This window comes from Schistocerca cancellata, chromosome 5 (genome assembly GCF_023864275.1).
Source record: "Schistocerca cancellata isolate TAMUIC-IGC-003103 chromosome 5, iqSchCanc2.1, whole genome shotgun sequence".
Taxonomy (NCBI): Eukaryota; Metazoa; Arthropoda; class Insecta; order Orthoptera; family Acrididae; genus Schistocerca; species Schistocerca cancellata.
The window spans coordinates 480,337,650-480,356,393 of record NC_064630.1 but is presented as its reverse complement, the minus strand read 5'-3'; the positions used below and the strand labels follow the sequence as shown (position 1 = coordinate 480,356,393).

At 39.3% G+C, this 18,744-nt stretch overlaps 1 protein-coding gene across 1 annotated transcript in view; it reads left to right on the top strand.

Annotated features, from left to right (window-relative positions):
• The window catches only part of LOC126188179 (uncharacterized), a 93,698-nt gene that overhangs the window by 35,560 nt on the left and 39,394 nt on the right, over positions 1–18,744 (top strand). Inside the window, exons 2-3 of the mRNA XM_049929700.1 lie at positions 1,545–1,694; positions 17,481–17,627. Of these exons, the coding sequence (XP_049785657.1) occupies positions 1,545–1,694; positions 17,481–17,627 (297 nt within the window). The remainder of the gene's footprint in view (positions 1–1,544; positions 1,695–17,480; positions 17,628–18,744) is intronic.

The following is an 18,744-nucleotide window of genomic DNA, read 5'->3' as shown; positions in this document are numbered from 1 at the left end:
AATGTAATGCCCACATCGATTAATTATAAATCTGGTACTTAGCTTTTTGTAAGTTGGCTTTCTTGTCTTTTCGAGTATTTCGTATGCAAGGAAATTTGGAACTTTCCAAAATATCAGTAGTTCGATGAATGAATAGGTACTGGGTAGTAAAAATTTCAAGTATTTTAGCTTCTGTAGTTTCTTTAAACTCTCAGAGACTGGTTCACTGCAGTCATTCAATTTTCACTGAATATAATTTCCATCTGTTCAAGCTAGCTACAAAAAATTCCTATGACTGCAGAAACATGTCTTCCCATAGTCTCTTTCCTCCAAGCGAGAAAGATTAAATACGTCACAATTGTAGGCAAAGCATCCAATCATAATCTTGTTGCCTCTATGTAAATTGACGTTATACATTTTACATAAATATAACAAATTTTAGTAAAACATTGTTGTAAATAACGTTATAAAAGTTATATAGTTATGTTTCTTGTTACTTCAAGAATACCAGGGGCGATCAGTAAGTAATGCAACACATTTTTTCTGAAAACTGGTTGGGTTTATCCACCATGCTATTCCCCACAAAACCCGATTTTTCAACATAATTTCCGTTTAATGCGACGTCCTTAAGCCACCTTACTGGAAGGGCCTGTATCTCCGCATGTTACCACTCTACTAGTCGACATCAGAGCCAATGTCTTGATCTATCAAAAACTTCCCCGTCATCCACGTACTACTTCCTGCGGAGTGCATTCTTCATTGGGCCAAAAAGGTGGAAGTCGGAAGATGCAAGATTCGGGTTGTACGGTGGATGAGGAAGAATAGTCTAGTGAAGTTTTCTGAGCCTCTCTCGGGTGCCTGCACTGAGACGCCCAGTTCTGCAACGAGGTGTTTGACTGTGATTCGTCGATCACCTCGGATGAGAGTGTCCACACGTTCCAACATTGAGGGAGTCACAGCTGTGTGCGACTGGCCGGTACGCGGGTTTGAGCGAACTTGTTGCCTCACCAACGACTCACCCTGCTTTCTTTCAGTCAGGTAGACATTCTCCAAGCGCCTATGAATATCTGCGATGCTCTGGTTTTCCTCGAAAAGGAACTCAGTGACAGCTCTCTACTTTGAATGTATGTCCGTTACAGAAGCCATTTTGAAGGTTACGTACAGCGGCGCCATCTGTCGGAATTTCATGAAACTATAAGTGCTGAAACGAAAATATTTCACGATGTCCTTCAACGAATTATGCATATTTTTGAATAGAAATTGTCCGAGAAAAAGAATGTGTTGCATTACTTATTGAACGCCACTGATATCAAATCATAGTCAGTCAAAGCGGCAGTTCACAAAGTATACCGTTTACATATCAATAACACTTTTATAAATGGAGTGATCGATACCCACCAGCATCGAAATGTTCCTAATGTGTAATAGGATTGCTTGTATCACAAGTTGTCGAATGACGGCTTGCTCCACGCCCTGATTCTGTTAAGTACGATAATTATTTTAGTGCACTAGTAAGGAAAGCAGAGAAAGACAGCAAAGCTTGAGGTGGTCATTTTGTGTTCCAGAGCCGAAGAGCAAGCCGTGCTCCAAGGACAGCGACTGCGAGACGATCCGCAACACGACGTGCCGCGTCGACAGCGACGGCCACCGCCGCTGCCTGTGCGTCGACAAGGCCCCGCCAGACAACGGCCGCTGCCCCAAGCCGCGATACTTTGGTAACGCCACGCCGCTATGCTGCTGCTCAGCTAGTCTCTGGAACTGCGCTCCTGGATACGACAGCGAGCCAAAAACAGTTCACATTTCATTCTAAAATTTTGTTGTTATGAAATTAGTACAATTCTAAATATCTTGCGGAGTTGATGAAATTTCAGTTAGTGGCGCAGGGAATTCATCCAGACTTATTAAAATATGCAACCATTAAACCACTTCATAATAAAGATGACAAGAGAGATATAAATAGTTATCGTCCGATTTCCTTACATACATGTTTTGCCTTCCAAAATATCCGAAAAAGTAATGTACTCAAGAGTATTCACACTCTTACGTGGAAACAATTTAATTAACGTATCAACTCCTTTGGACTCTAGAAAGGACGCTCGAATGAGAACGATATTTATACTCAGCAAATAGTACAAAACTTAAATAATAATATATTGCCAGGAGGATAATAATATATCGCCAGTAGGTATTGTTTATGATATTTGCAAGCCGTTTGACTGCTTAGATCACGATAATCTCTTAGAAAAATTAAGTTGTGTGGCACTGATGGCTGCATGCACAGCTGATTTGAATCATGCTTGACAAAGAGAGTTCAAAGGTAGTGATGAATGATTCAGACATTGTCGGAAAGATAGAAAATTTTAGTGGCTGAGGAAAAAAAAAATCAGAAGAGGAGTCCCACAGGGTTCAATTTTGGGTCCAGTTCTAATTTTTATGTGGGTGAATGACCTTCCATTTAGCATTTAACAAGCAAAAGTGGTTCTTTTTGCAGGCACTACTAGAGTTATCATAAAGAGAACGTAGTAGATGGGTTGGTAAATCGTATTTTTGCAGATAATTATTAAGTGGTTCTCTAAACTCGGACTCTCCTTAAATTTTGGAGAAACACCTAACATCAGTTCTCTACAACAAATAGTCATGCCAATAAATGATGTAGCACATGAGTGGGAGTCAGCAGTCAGTAAGTCGAGTATAATACTCCAAATTTTTACGTGTACATATCGATGAAACTTGAACGGGAAGGAGCAAATTACTGAGCTTCTCAGACGATTAAGTTCTGGTACTTTTCCTCTTAGTACAATTGTTAATCTTGAAAACCAACTTATCAGCCTCCTGGCATATTTTCCATACTTCCACTCAATAATGTCGTCCGAAATAATTTTCTTAGGTACCTCGTAGCTTAGAAACACTGCACAGAAGAGAGCAGTTTACAATAATATGTGGTTTTCAATCACAGACAACATCTAGGTATCTATACAAGAAGCTAGGTATTTTAACTGCGCCTCCAGAATACGTATATTCGTTAGTGACATTCGTCACTAATAATCCACCACTGTTTGAGAAGAAAAGTGATGTACATACCTTCAGCACCAGAGAGAAAAATGACCTTCTGTTAAAGTTGTCAGTAGCTCAGAGAGGAGTTTAACAAGCAGCAACAAAAAGTTTTGACCATATGCTCAATAACAGAAAATAACGGAAAGATATGGAAGCAAAATTATTCCGTTGACGAATTTCTTCTTAAAAACTGGTAGCCAGTAAAAATTAATAAATAAATAAAATCAAAATAAAAAGTGTAGCTACGTGAGTAGAACTAAAAATAACAATTTTTCATTAATGTTAATACTAATCATGTATTAGTATCCTGTAAAGTGACTCATTTCGATAAAAGAATCGTTCAAATGACCTATAAAATATCCAATTAACTTATTTAGCAAAATTCTTGGGTAAGTACGTCATTTTCCTGCTCAGTTTCTCTATTTGCAATTGGTCCAGCGGTCAATAACTTTGTGCACTGAATGTTCCAACGTACACAGCAGTGATACAAGGGAAAGCCTCTTTTGCTGAAAAGCGCTAAAATAACGCGTGACGCGTGGAATTTTAAATGTAGTCACAGTATGGATAACTTCTGGCTCATTCTTATATATATATATATATATATATATATACTGAATGAAAAATGAGCACATGGCATCGATGGCCGGGAGGCCCCTATTCGGGGAAGTTCAGCCGCCAAGTGCAAGTCTTATTTCATTCAACGCCACATTGCGCGACATGAGTGCCGGTGATGAGGATGAAATGATGAGGACAACACAACACCCAGTCCCCGAGCGGAGAAAATCTCCAACCCGTCCGGGAATCGAACCCAGGCCCGCTTGCATGGGAAACGAGCACGTTACCACCAAGCTAAGCAGGCGGACATAGACACTAACAGAAATGGAATGATTATATGATGATAACTTTGAATGGAAGCTACCAAAATGATGCTCTAGTATTTCCATGCCTGTCGAATCGGTGATTAAAATTTCAACCTTGTGCAATCTTATTTTCACAACAGAAAATAGCTGTCCCTACATATGAAGAATGATGTGAGTTAAAGACGACTACTGGGCACGTATAACGTTACAGAAACTTTTCATTCGAATCAGGACAACAGTGCGGAAGTTAGGTTGAGATCTGGAGTTGCTATGCTTCGCTTATCACTAACATCATACCACAGATAACAGTTTGCCAAAGGTACACACATTCCGTTTTTAACCTGCCCATGGTTGACTTTTACCCGGGTAGGCAACTGCCGCACGTTACCAGCCGAACTCTCAAGTCAAGCTACGCCCAACCCGAGCAGGCTAAAGGAATTTTGCTTTCCTGCACGTCTTCCCAGTGTGCTACGCTACGTAACAGTTTATTCTGTACGCTTTCATTGCAGTGTCTTGAGTAGGGTTCGGAATATGATGAAAAGTCTCTTTTTAACCGGGAACTACAAGATAAAGCTCAATGAAATATATATTCATCTCGGATCATTGTAAGCCAGAAAATCGTGGATTTAATTTGTGCTCTTTTTCCTTTTCGGCGTATTTCGGCCTTATTTATTTATTTCGAAATGAATGGCTTCCTCATCAACTTCGCCCTCTTTCAAGTACTACTTACTATCCTCAGTTCTTAGCATCATTACGCCACCTCTACTACATGTTTTCTGTAGTCAGCAGAACCATCTCCGAAAGTTGAGGTCCTTTGCACCTAAGAACGCGAAAATGTCTACTACACTGTACAGTCAACTGAAATAAAGTTTTGGAAGTCTAGTTTCTGTAATCTTAGTGTGTTTCAGGCAAATATGACCCCAGTTGTACCAACTTCAATTACTTTTTCCAGGATATGTGTCGCGGGTTCGCTGAACTCATACTAAGTGGCCAAAATAGTTCATTCTAAATTTCCCAAATGAATTTTAGCAAACGCGAAGTTCGTTTTTCATTTTATGTTAATCTAAAAGTACATATCTGAAAGAAGAAGCTTTTCTTTCATACTAAGCTTTCTGTTTCAACCATTTTTTATCCTAAATTTAGAAAGCCTATATATGGTTAGGTGGACTGTAGCATACATTTCCACGCAGTTGTCAGTCACTAAGTCTGTGTCGTCTTTCAGAATATTTATGTCGTAACATACTTGAGGTTCCCGAATGAGTGTTTAGTAACTTTTTACAGAGTTCGCATTTCGAAACACCTACTGATTTATTTGAAGCTGCCTCATAAACACACAAAGACTTTGCCCCTGCTGGACTTGGGCTCTGTTTCGTGACTGATATACAATACTCAATTCTTAATTTCTTCTCAACCATCTTTTCAGTTTGGTTTGTTCATTTTGCTGCTCCCACACTCTGAAAATATAGAACACACACTAGAAGACAGCGAAAAAAGTAAAAAATCCCCAGTGTATCCTCCCTCGGATGCCAGCCAACGTTGACCTCCCAGTCAGATCTATTGTGACTTTCAGGATTGCTCCCAGCTATCCACTTGAAATACACATGTTGAAAATGTTGGTACATAATTACAAATTACAAGAGGATAGAAATATAACAAACAATACAAAACTGAATATATAAAAGACAGACAGATTCCAAGCACATCGATCCTTGTCCAGTTTTATACAAGAACATATACTCTAATAATCCTGTCACACAAACAATAAACACTAAAAAAGAAAATATGAAAACATGCAGTATACTCTCACATGAACATATCGAAGAAGCAGTCAAATTACTAGAACTAATAAAAGAATACAACGCTTTCCAGTTAAAAAATAGATTCTGTTTACAATCTGAAAGATTACCAATGTAATCACCATTATCTGGCCCCTTACGAAATACATTTATGAATCACATATGTGTTACATCTCACAAATTAGTCACAAATAGGTACACTATCCTCCATTTGGCTGCATATATATCCTACTACATGATATTTGTTGCTTGATCATAAATCAGAAAGATACCTTATAAGATTAAATTTACAAAGGAAAAAAGGCAAGAGAGAGAATTAAATTTCCTTGACATTATTATACTCAGGACAACCAAATCTTATTTGACATATACAGGAATCCTACAACTCATACAGTAATATACTGAACATCAAATCACCCAAACTCAAACAAGCTGAACCCGGGTACACGATACACAGACTAAACACAGTCATGCCAAACATAAACAAGTCTAAAAGGAAATGAATAGCAACAAACAATACCATTGTTTGCAAAAACACTTACGCCTCTAATGAAATACCAATACGAATATTTAGCTCTGTTTCTACCCCTGATTGTTTTGACGTATACGGTTTTTCAGACAATGTGTTCTCCATAACTTACAAAATAAGTGAAAACAATTTTTATTTAGCTAGGTAAATGTAAGAAAGGTTACTGTTTTTGCTGAAATTTATTCCAGTCTGCTGTAGCATGCTGGAACATGACCTGGGCCTGTCTTGTAATACTGATCTTTTTGCAAAATTATTAACATAGATTTTTTCGCAGTATTCCAAAGAGTTACGAAAAGAGTTGCCATTTTTTTAATTTAACCATACGCTTTTCTATCATGTACATGGTGGTTTGAAAAGTGTGTATAAATCAGTGTAAATCAAATTTGCAACAGTTTTAGTCAGGAACTTAGAAACGTTCCAATACTTTTGGTTGGATGCAACATAATTGCTGCTTTTTTATGAATTTTCTGATAATGAAGCGTTCGTTTAAAGGAAATATTCAAATTAAATCACATTTTCGTAAATGAGCCATTCAGCGCACCTTCTAAATCACCTGTGGAGTAGACGTAAAGTTGCTTTGAGTAAGTAGTCTGTGTTTTGGGTTAGAAGACACAAACAGCTTTCTTCAGATATTCCCGCAAAAATAAATCTGTTGAGGTTAAATCGGACGAATTGAGGACCATGCGTCCTGACCATCTTCCAGGAATGCTACAGCTCAGTTCTTGTACAACGTCACGAACAGATTAGGCTGCGTGACCGTCATGCTACATCGACATACGGCCGCTAACGTCTAAACTGACATTTTGAAGGAGAGCAATTAAATTTCCGACAGTAAAAGCTCGATATACCTCGCCTGTGAGAGTACCTACGAAGTAGTGGGAAGTTATGATTTAATCTCTAAGGATGGCACATCACACATCAACGGACCACCTGTTTTGACGATCGACAATGTTTTCTCCTAGCATGTTCTGTGTCCCATAATGGGCATCATGACGGTTCATTCCGACATAATTTGTGAACGTGGATTCACCATAGAACATAATATTCTCTAAGGTGTCCAGAATGAAATTATTCACTGTACATTTGCAGAAAGTAAGTATCCAACTGAAGTCTTCCCCATTCAGCTTCTGTGTCATTTTCATGTGGTACGGGTAAACTTGTGACCGTGTACAGTTCCTCACACAGATGTAAGGCTTAGACTAGTGACTCCAGCAACTTCTCTTAAGTTGACGTTAGCACCTTGGTACATCAGAGGCAAAACAAACACTTCCGTATCCCTACTTCTTAAAAGTCTTCGTCTAGTACCGCCGCGATTTCCCAGACTACTTGCTCCTAGAAGTCTTTGTTTAGCACTTATTGAGCTTTCAACTAGAACATCTCACGTATCAGGCATGGCTGATTCGTTGGCATCGCGTCTGTCGAGCATTAGCAACACGTCAACCTATTAGTTGGTTGTGTATGCCATATACATGGCAGACCTAACTTCGTTTGTTTGCGCTTTCCGAACTGCCTTAGTTCAGGGACCCACTAGAAGTGTAAATAGTTGTGAAAACACTCTTCACCTCTTAGCAATACGTAACACTTATCAGGTAGGAAGGATCAATACGAATACAGGGATTAGTGACCAAAATGTCGTTGTAGAAAGGCTGAATACCACAACTTCCAAACCCACTGAAACTAAACTTAAAATATAGCTGCTTAAAAAATCAGATAAAAATTCGCTTGACGCTTTGCTTCCGAACTATGTAAGAGAAGACCAGATGTGGCTTAAGTTCAGAGAAATAGTATCGACAGTAATTGAGAGATTTATACCAATTAAATTAATAAGAGACGGAGCAGGTCCCCCACGGCACACCAAATAGGTCAGAACACAATTTCAGAAGCATAAAAAAAAGGGTGCAAGATTTAAAACAATGCAAAATCCCCAAGACTGGCGGAGTTTTCAGAAGCCCGATACTTAGCGCAGACATCAGTGCGAGACACTGTGGGGCGGCTGGTGGATTTTATATGTTGTTATATAATGTTTAGTTTGTAATGTAATGTAGATGCATTTCCTGGCCGATGCACCAATTGTGGGGCGGCTGGTGGATTTTATACTGTTATATAATGTTTGGTTTGTAATGTAAAAAAGATGCATTTCCCGGCCGATTAACCATATGTGGGGCGGCGGGTGGAATTAATTGTTGTTAAATGTTCCTATTGTTTATGCTGTCTTTTGCCGTTCTCAACACTGGCTCTCTAACTACAATATTGGCAGCCGGAAAGTGATTAGCAAAACGTGAAGCCTGTAGTTAGAATTCCTAGTGCCCACTTCATCTGAGAAATACACTTATAGCTACAGCTTAAAGCTCTGAGGAATTAGAAGATTGAGATTCATAATCAAAAACGATCCTGTAAAAACGTTCGCTATATTCTGAAAGTCACAGATCAAAATAAAGAATCCACACAATCTGACTAACAGAGCAGTTCAGAGTCTAATGCGCTGATGCAACTATAACTGTCCAAATTAAATGTTTAAGTGAATGCTCGCCATAATTTGATGATAATGTTCATCAAACGCCACGCTAAATAATGATAGAATGTTTGTCCCGCGACGGCACGTGAAAATACGACATACGCAAACTGAAGATATATCATTAAAGTCATCCCAGAATTAACACTTCACTCTAAAATGATTTCATGGTTACGCGTAAGCGTTCTTTATATATAAAGCCGCGGTGCGGGCGGCTAAGGGAACGCCTGATCAAATCGGCTCTCCCAACTAGCCGCTGGGCTAGTAATGCACCACTTTAAGTTATTGAATAAATCATCGCTTCCTTTGCTGATGGCCGATGAAGCTCTCAATTTAAATGTGCATTCAGCACACAGGTAAGTAATCATAATAAAAGTCTGACGTGACTAAGTCAATTATTTTAGGTCAGAGAATTAATTTAATTACACTACATGCAGTAGATGAGCTCTGAACTTGCCCTTTGGAGATACGCTATCGCTATAGTTTTATAGTTATCCAATTGAAACTTCTCACATCTTTATGATTATAGCGGATCTACTTAAATCTAAACATCCTGGCCTTATTTATTCGCCTACTTAATCTATCTTGTTTCCTTAATTTTTAAGACAAAAACCAGAAAATCATGTATTTCAACAAAAATTTTAATTTGTGAGATCCTCAATACTTTTTCTACTAAATTATTATGAAAAAGGAATCTAAATATAAAGTTTTAAGTCTCTAGCTCTTTTCTGTTGCGCCAATGATTTTTACAGAAAAACGTCCAAATTTCGAAAATGGTTAAAGTTATTGAACTAACATTCAACACATATTGATTTAGTATTACTCCTGACATGCTAGAACCGTTTCAGGTTATTTACTTGATTTTTAAAGTATTGCGCAACATTTATGACGTCAGAGCTAGTTACAGCGGACTAGGCTGGCACACAATGGAAAGACTGATGAGAATTTTATAAGGCGTGAGTAGGCTGCTTCCCTACAATACCTATGACAGTTTCCACAACGGAACTGTCTCGAAATCTGACATTAAACCCAGATAGATTCTGCTCGTATGTAAAGTATACCAGTAACAAGACATAATCAATACCTTCACTGTACGACAGCGATGGTAATGTTAGTGAAGACTGAGCCACCAAAGCGGAGTTACTAAATACGGTTTCCCGAAATTACTTCACCAAAGAAGGCAAATAAATTTTCTAGAACTGGAATTAATAAATGCAGCAAACGTGAATAACTTAGAAACAGATATTCACCGTGTAGCGAAGTACCTTAAATCACTTAATAAAGGCAGGTTTTCCGATCCAGACTGTATATCAACCAGGTACGTTTCAGAGTATGTTCAGATAGCAGCTCCATATTTAGCGATCATAAACCACTGCTCGCTCGACGAAAGACTCGAAAGTTGCACTGGTCATAACAATACTCGAGGAATAATATAATGGAACACATATTGTATTCGAACATTATGAATTACTTCCAAGAAAATGATCTATTGGCATACAGTTCACAGGGATTCAGAAAATATCGGTCTTGTGCATCAGAATTAGATCTTTATTCTCCTTGAGTAACGGCTGCTGCGAGAGGAGATCTCAAATTGATTCGATATTTCTAGATTTCCTGAAGGCTTTTGGTACTATTCCTCACAAGTGGCTTCTGATCAAATTGTGTGCCTGTGGAGCATATCCTCAATTGAGCGACTGGATTCAGAAAGGGCACAGTTCATAATAATTGACGGAAAGTTTTTGACTAAAATAAAAGTGATATCTGGAGTTCCCCAATGAAGTTTTACAGGCCATCTTCTGTTTTTAATCTGTATAAACGGTTTAAGAGACGATCTAAACAACCGTTCTCGATTGCTTGCAGTTGATGCTGTTGTTTACCGTCTAGTAAAGTTATCAGAAGATCAAAAACAACCGCTAAATAATTTTGACAAAATATCTGAATGATGCAAAAAATGGCAATTGAACCTAAATAAGGGGAAAATGCGAGATTGTCCACATGATTACTAAAACGAGTCTGTTAAATTTCGGTTACACGATAAATCACACAAATCTAAAGGCTGTCAATTCAACTAAACGCGTAGATATAATAATTCCGAACAACTGAAATTGGAACGACCACGTAGCTAATTTGATAGGGAAGGCGAACCAAAGGATCTACATTATTGGCAGAGCACTTAGAAGGTGAAACAAATCGACTAAAGAGACTGCCTGCACTACTCTTGTCCGTCCTCTGCTAGAGTGTAGCTATGCGATATGGGATCCTTACCAGAGAGAAGTGGCGAAGGTCATCGAAGAAGTTCAAAGAAGGGCAGCTCATTTTGTATTATCGTGGATCAGGGAAGAGAGTGCCACGGATATGATGCGCGAGCTGGGGTGACAATCATTACAACAAAGGAATTTTTGGTTTCGGCGAGAACTTTTCGCGAAATTTCTATGGCTTTCTCCCCCGAATGCGAAATTCTTCAGTTGATGCCCTCCTACATAGGGAGAAATTACGATCGTAATAAAATGAGAAAAAGATTTAAGCGTTCTTTTTTCCCGCGCGCTTTTCAAGAGTGGAACGGTGTAATGAGAAATTGGTTCGATAAACCCTCTGCCTGCACTTAGGGCCGAATTGCAGAGTAGTCACGTACTATATGTAGACTTAGATGTAGATCTCTACACCATCGTAAGATTACCGGTACGTTGTACAATGTAAGCGAACATAACTTCACACACTTTATCGATGTAGCCTGTCGCTCTGTAACACCAGCGGCATTACCTTTCGTTCTCTGGTCAGGTAATAGGTGCGTTGAGTTGTGCATGCAGAAAAATGGGAATTAATCTGAAAACCTTACTTAAATGAACATTCTGCCATTACAATATCCATCCGAACACAACTAGGTACGTCCATTATGTTGTATCTTGCCCTTAATATTAGAGAAATTTTAGCTCCATAACTAAAATGAATGGAAATTTGATTTAAACTGATTTGTTGGTTTAAATACATCAAGTACATGACAGAAAAAATAACGTACTACTGACCATTAAAATTGGTACACCACGAAGATGACGTGCTACAGACGCGAAATTTAACCGACAGGAAGAAGATGCTGTGACATGCAAATGATTAGTTCTAAAGAGCATTCACACAAGGTTGGAGCCGCCGGCGACACCTACAACGTGCTGATATGAGGAAAGTTTCCAACCGATTTCTCATACACAAACAGCAGTTGACCGACGTTGCCTGGTGAAACGTTGTGATGAATCTTGTATGGAAGAGAAATGAGTACCATCACGTTTCCGACTTTGGTAAAGGTCAGATTGAAGCCTATCGCGATTGTGGTTTATCGTATCGCGACATTTCTGCTCGCGTTGGTCGAGATCCAATGACTGTTGGCAGAATATGGAATCGGTGGGTTTAGGAGGGTAATACAGAACGCCGTGCTGGATCCCAACGGCATCGTATGACTAGCAGTCGAGATGAGAGACATCTTATCCGCATGGCTGTAACGGATCGCGCAGCCACATCTCGATCCCTGAGTCAACAGATGGGGACGTTTGCAAGACAACAACCATCTGCACGAACAATTCGACGACGTTTGCAGCAGCATGGACTATCAGCTCGGAGACCATGGCTGCGGTTACCCTTTACGCTGCATTACAGACAGGAGCGCCTGCGATGGTGTACTCAATGACGACGCCGGGTGCACGAATGGCGAAACGTCATTTTGTCGGATGAATCCAGGTTCTGTTTACAGCATCATGATGGTCGCATCCGTGTTTGGCGACATCGCGATGAACGCACATTGGAAGCGTGTATTCGTCATCGCCATACTGGCATATCATCCGGCGTGGTGGTATGGGGTGCCGTGGGCTACACGTCTCGGTCACCTCTTGTTCGCATTGACGGCACTTTGAACAGTGGTCGTTACATTTCAGATGTGTTACGACCCGTGGCTCTACCCTTCATTCGATGCCTGCGGAACCCTACATTCCAGCGGCATAATGCACGACCGCATGTTGCAGGTCCTGTACGGGCCTTTCTGGATACAGAAAATGTTCGACTGCTGCCCTGGTCAGCACATTCTTCAGATCTCTCACCAGCTGGTCAATGGTGCCGAGCAACTAGCTCGTCACAATACGCCAGTCACTACACTTGATGAACTGTGGTATCGTGTTGAAGCTGCATGGGCAGCTGTACCTGTACATGCCATCCAAGCTCTGTTTCACTCAATGCCCAGCCGTATCAAGGCCGTTATTACGGCCAGTGGTGGTTGTTCTAGATACTGATTTCTCAGGATCTATGTACCCAAATTGCGTGAAAATGTAATCACATGTCAGTTCTAGTATATTTGTCCAATGAATACTCGTTTATCATCTGCATTTCTTCTTGGTGTAGCCATTTTAATGGCCGGTAACTCTCTGGAAAATAACTAAATAATCTATGCTAATAATTCGAGAGACAGAAAAACGTTTCTTAGTGTTACCTATCTAATTAATATTCATTTCGCTTACAGAGAAAAACACCTAATCTGAAACACCATGCAGAAGTTATAATGTCCCAGTTTTACACAGTTTTTAACCAATCAAGTTTATTTTATTTGTAAAACATCAGTTATGTTTATTTTAGCATTTTAAAGAGTCAAAACGTTTTTTACGTTTTCAATTTCATAGAATCAAAATAGTCTTGGTTATTAATGTTATGTTCTGTACACATTGCTTACGGTGTGTATTGCACCTTTGTGCAAGTTTGGGGAACATCTGCTTTTTACTCTCGTTATATGCAAAGTCAGCTGTCGCCAAAACCTTGAAGTCGTTTCACAATCAGTTTTATCGGCTTTTTAGAAGCCTACGTGTCCTTTAAATGCGATTTCTTCTGTAGCTATACCCTTTTTACAGTCTGTACTGTTCGCTGTCGTAATGTTGTGTGTGTGCGTGTGTGCCCGCATCTCGTGGTCGTGCGGTAGCGTTCTCGCTTCCCACACCCGGGTTCGATTCCCGGCGGGGTCAGGGATTTTCTCTGCCTCGTGATGGCTGGGTGTTGTGTGCTGTCCTTAGGTTAGTTAGGTTTAAGTAGTTCTAAGTTCTAGGGGACTGATGACCATAGATGTTAAGTCCCATAGAGCTCAGAGCCATTTGAACCATTTTTGTGTGTGTGTGTGTGTGTGTGTGTGTGTGTGTGTGTGTGTGTGTGTGTGTGTGTGTGTGTGTGTATGTTGTAAGATGAAACTAAGATACCAGTTTGTGGATGGTTGGGGTTGTAGGATAAGTGAGTGGATGGTAGGGAAATTGCGGATCCATTTGACCGGTCACGAGAAAGGGGAAGAGGATGGAAGAATGTCGGTGCGGAAATGTAGGCTCATTTGGCTATAATTTTATGCTGCAAATATCGGCTGTTAATTTAAAAATTATCTGGTTTGTCAGGCTAGTGTGAGCGCAAGGAACGATTTGTTTTATATAACTATTTTATGACTGTGGTAGTTTTCTTGTAAGACGACGGCACTGTTTCCCATTTCGTATCCTTGCAATTTCCACGTCTGTGTGTCTTGTAGTAATTTTATGATTCTGTTGGTGTAAATATCCTACGAAGTAAGAGTGATTTGTTCTTTAGTTCTATACACTTACGTGGTATTTCCATTCGGTGTCAAATGTTCTTCTAGTTTGTACTATAGAAGTGACTTTTCAATGTATACGTAAAAGACACTCGCAGACATGTGGTACAAATAATTTGGGGACAAAATGTACGCTTTTTTTTGTTTGCATTACGATTTAGTCAATAACTAATGTATAAGTTGTTTGTTTAGAGGAACGGGCTTCGGAAAACGACTGTGAAATAGGCAGCCAACACCGTGGGCTGGAACACCTTGCCATTGGAGAAACTTTTTAGATCACGTCGGCAAGTGTCGGATATGTGCAAGGATAAGTACGCCGTATTCAGTAGATGACACTCGCCAAGTTTTATTCAACCACGATACTATTTCACTTGGTCGTTATTGGAAACACGTGGCGGCGTTAGCAGTAAACACGTAGTACCGCGGTGACTAAGAACACATTACACTATCAGTGCTTTCAGATTAGTTGTACAAAGAGTAGTAAAGCTACCGTGGGTTACGTAGACTACCATAAGCAAGCGTAGACTACAGAACTTTTCCTAGTAGCTTCGGTCAGTTAATTTCGTATCCGTGATACCTAAACGTTAGACGAGTTGCATTCCTCTCGGCCGCTACTTCATAACGATCGCTTTCGTTACGCATACGACCAGTGTCACTAAATTCCCCTAAATACTGGAAGCGATGAACCGCCTACAAACCGAGTGTGAATATTTGAAGGGCCGGGTAAGCAACGGAACATTTTTGTTCTGCGTAGTTATCCCTCTGTCTGTTACTTAAGAATAAACAATATTTATAGAAAAACTGAAATCGTCAGTGTTTAATTTATGTTTTATTCGAAAACTGTTGATCTGTAACGTGCAACAGAGCGATGCTTTTGTAAAAATAAAAAAAACAATACAGTTTTATCACGTAGCGCTAGAAAGCGCAATTTCTTCAACAAAAATGTGAAATAAAAAAACCGCAAAACAAAAATATGTCAAACATCGCTATAATACTTCGTGGAATTTATGTAAAACTTTTTTCCTGTTATTCAGAAAAAACTTCTGTATTTATCATAATAACAGGAAGCTCTTGCCTTTTATCATGATGAAGACCGTTCTACCGAGTACAAGGTAACAAGAATAATTTTTTTTATGTTTGTGTGTGTAGACTACACTGGCATCAAAAGTAATTGCTTTGCTTACATAAAAGCGCAAACGTTACCGGATCAACTAATTTTTATTACTTATAAAATGCAGTTTATAGTCTTTAACCTATAAAATACTGAAATGAACTGAATGATGTATGGTTCTATTTATGTGCAAAAGAAACAGCTAAACAAACAAGAAAAAAAGGGAAGTCATCGGCTCCGATTTTCTCTCTTACATCCTTCCTGTTTCTTTACCGACCAATTCTAGCAATACTACCAGTAATCTTACCATTTACTACGTTATTTATGTAGTGTACTAAAACCAGCTAGAGCGCAACTCTAGTTGTGCAAGTACTATCTGCCCCGACTACACACTGGCTCACGACAAGCCCACAGAAGCGCACTCACTCCCAGGTGCAATAATGTTGTCTTCTACCAATAACTGTTCCATTCCAAACCATAGGTATTACGGTGCTTCTGAAATTACGACCCTGATTCGCTAGAAACTTTTCATACATTTTCCTACATGTTTCTTAGGCACGAAGGCAGTAGCATGAAATATATTTCTCAATGTGATCACTTTTCGGAGGAATCAGTTGTTTTATGTTCTTCTGACTTACGATTTGTGAGCTACATATAAGTAGAATGCCTAGATAAAATTTGTCATCACGTGCGTTGCATTTTAATTCACATATGTCTGATAATAGAATATGGTTTTTCCATTTTCTTTGGGAAATATTTTTGAATCGAATTGTTTATTATTTATAATTGTATGTCTTTGGGTACCAGCTTTTGTTTCCTTTTCCGTCTTTCTCTCGTCTTGTACTTTTATCTGTGTGGGATTTCTGTCTTTGTGATGTTGATGATTCTCTGTTTCCTATTTGTTATTCCTTGATTTTAGTGTTCAGCTATGTTACTTGATTTTATTTTTAGGGATAGGTTGATAGCTACATCTTACCTGTTCTCTAGACACTGCCGTTGCTTATCGACGGATGCAAAAGCGTTGTTCTAAGCGTACATCCAGAGTTGTATTGGTTTCCCTATTCAAGATACCACCTGCTCGATTTAGTTAAGCTGGTACCCTTTCATTCATCATCTTAGAGATAGTTTAGGAGCGACAAACTGTGAAACATCCCCTTAGAAAAATTTATGAATTACTGTGCTGGTAAACCTCTTACGTTATTTGATTGTCAAACAGCTGAGCAAAACTGAATGTACTCAGACATTTCTCTCTTTACTTAGTCTGATCAACACTAAACAGACAAACAATATTTTTAGCGCAACGCAATCTGACTTTCAATAATCCCTACAAAAGAATGGCCGTGACTAACAATAACCTATACCTTTTCATGAATCACTTACATCACAAAAATCTTCGTTACTCGAACTACTACAATACAGCGAGCGCCGATACTGCCAGCTAAATAAAAGATTCTAACTATTGAAGTCACTAACTACTGATAGGCATAGTTAGCAAATGAAAGAATTTCATAGAGAACAAAAAATGTATTTACCTTCATAGTGTTCAAAAGTCATTATATATATATATATATATATATATATATATATATCAGTTCATGACATCCAATCTTAAAAATTTGTTTTTCTGGCGGGCACACGTCCAGATCGTCCGCTCTCAAAACTCTGCCATCTCTCTTCCCACATCCACCACTGCTGGCAGCTCACCTCCAACTGCGCAACGCTACGCGCTGTTCACATCCAACTGCCAAACACTACAATAGCAATTATTCCAACAATGCAAACCATCCATAGATTGCACACAGCACAGTTAGTGATTTTCATACAGAGCACTAAGTGGTGTTACCAACATAAAAACCTAAACAGCCTACTTAAACTGATACAAATTAGAATGATAAATATTTGAATCGCCTATGTGTTTGCCTATGTAGTATGCATAAACGGAGAAATCAAAAGTAAAGCAGCAACAATCAAATAAAATGAACATTAACACGAGGACGTCTCCGCTGTGGCGCCGACCCACATTTGAGACTGCTGCCTCCTTTGCAGGCCTGCGCTGGGCGTGTTCGGAGGACAGGGAGTGCCTGCCTTTCGGGGAGTGCACGACTCCCAACAACACAGAGAGCAACAGTTCGTCGGGCCGCGTGTGTCTCTGTAAACCGGGACACCCCGAGACGGACGATGAAGAATGCAGCGGTGAGTATTCCCGCAGGCTGCTTACTGTGCGCTCAGCAAACGACTAAAAAGAACCATTCTCACCTGTCTGAATTTCAGCGTACAGCGTGTCTCAAGCCTTTCCGGTCAAAATTATACATTTGGATAAGGTTCATATACGTAGAGCTTTGAGACCAGGTCCTAATGCTCGAAACTAAATTCAATGATAAACACAACTTAAGAAGGAAAGTAACTTCTGCATGGTGTGTCACTGCCAAGTAACACTCGATGAAATTTAGACCATACTGTAACGTGTATTCATTTTTGTGTAAAGTGCTGGTGGGTAAAGCTATTTTGTGATCGCGCACGAGTCGATAACGTATCTTCATGTCTTCTCAAGCCCAGGGTGGTAAACAGACATTTTACATAACTATTAATTTTGACCCTGTAATACCGCTAATGTTAGGTGCGGATCGTCTCAAGTTAATTAGAAATTCTGCTGTGACATAACAAGAATGCTCAAAGTGAAATAAATGAGAGTTTGGGATTTTTTCCAAAATGACAACATAACCTCTCCCTTTTTCATTATATATTTAATTTATCACTGCTTTCAGCGTTCAAGTGATACATAAGAAGCAAGTTCAATTACTTTCAACTCTCAACAAAATAATTAACATTTAGACATTGAACATGTGATTATTAAATATTTATCTCTATATATGAGAATGTTATAACTAGCAAAACAATTAAATCTTCATCAGTGAAATTTACATCTACATTGTCACAGCTGTTCAATGGACTAAGTTGGCAAAGAATCAAATTTTATCTTTTAAACTAATCAAACTCTCATGTACTCAATAGAGGGTATGTTAGTATTCAACTCTTGAAATTATATATTCAAAGCATATGCAGGTTGGAGTGAGCAAACTCTCGACTCAACATTTAATGTCGCCTAATGAACGTTGGTACATTACCAATCGGGAACTGTGACTGTGTTGTCTCCACACTGGATCTGAAACGCTAGTTCCCTACTCTAGCCTTGACTGAATCACTCAGTGTCAACTTTCCTGTGTTCCGTAGAATTTTAAATTTTCTCTAGTCAAAATAATGGCTATTGCACACTCGCTAAGGAATGGAGCGACGTGCACAATGCTCTCCC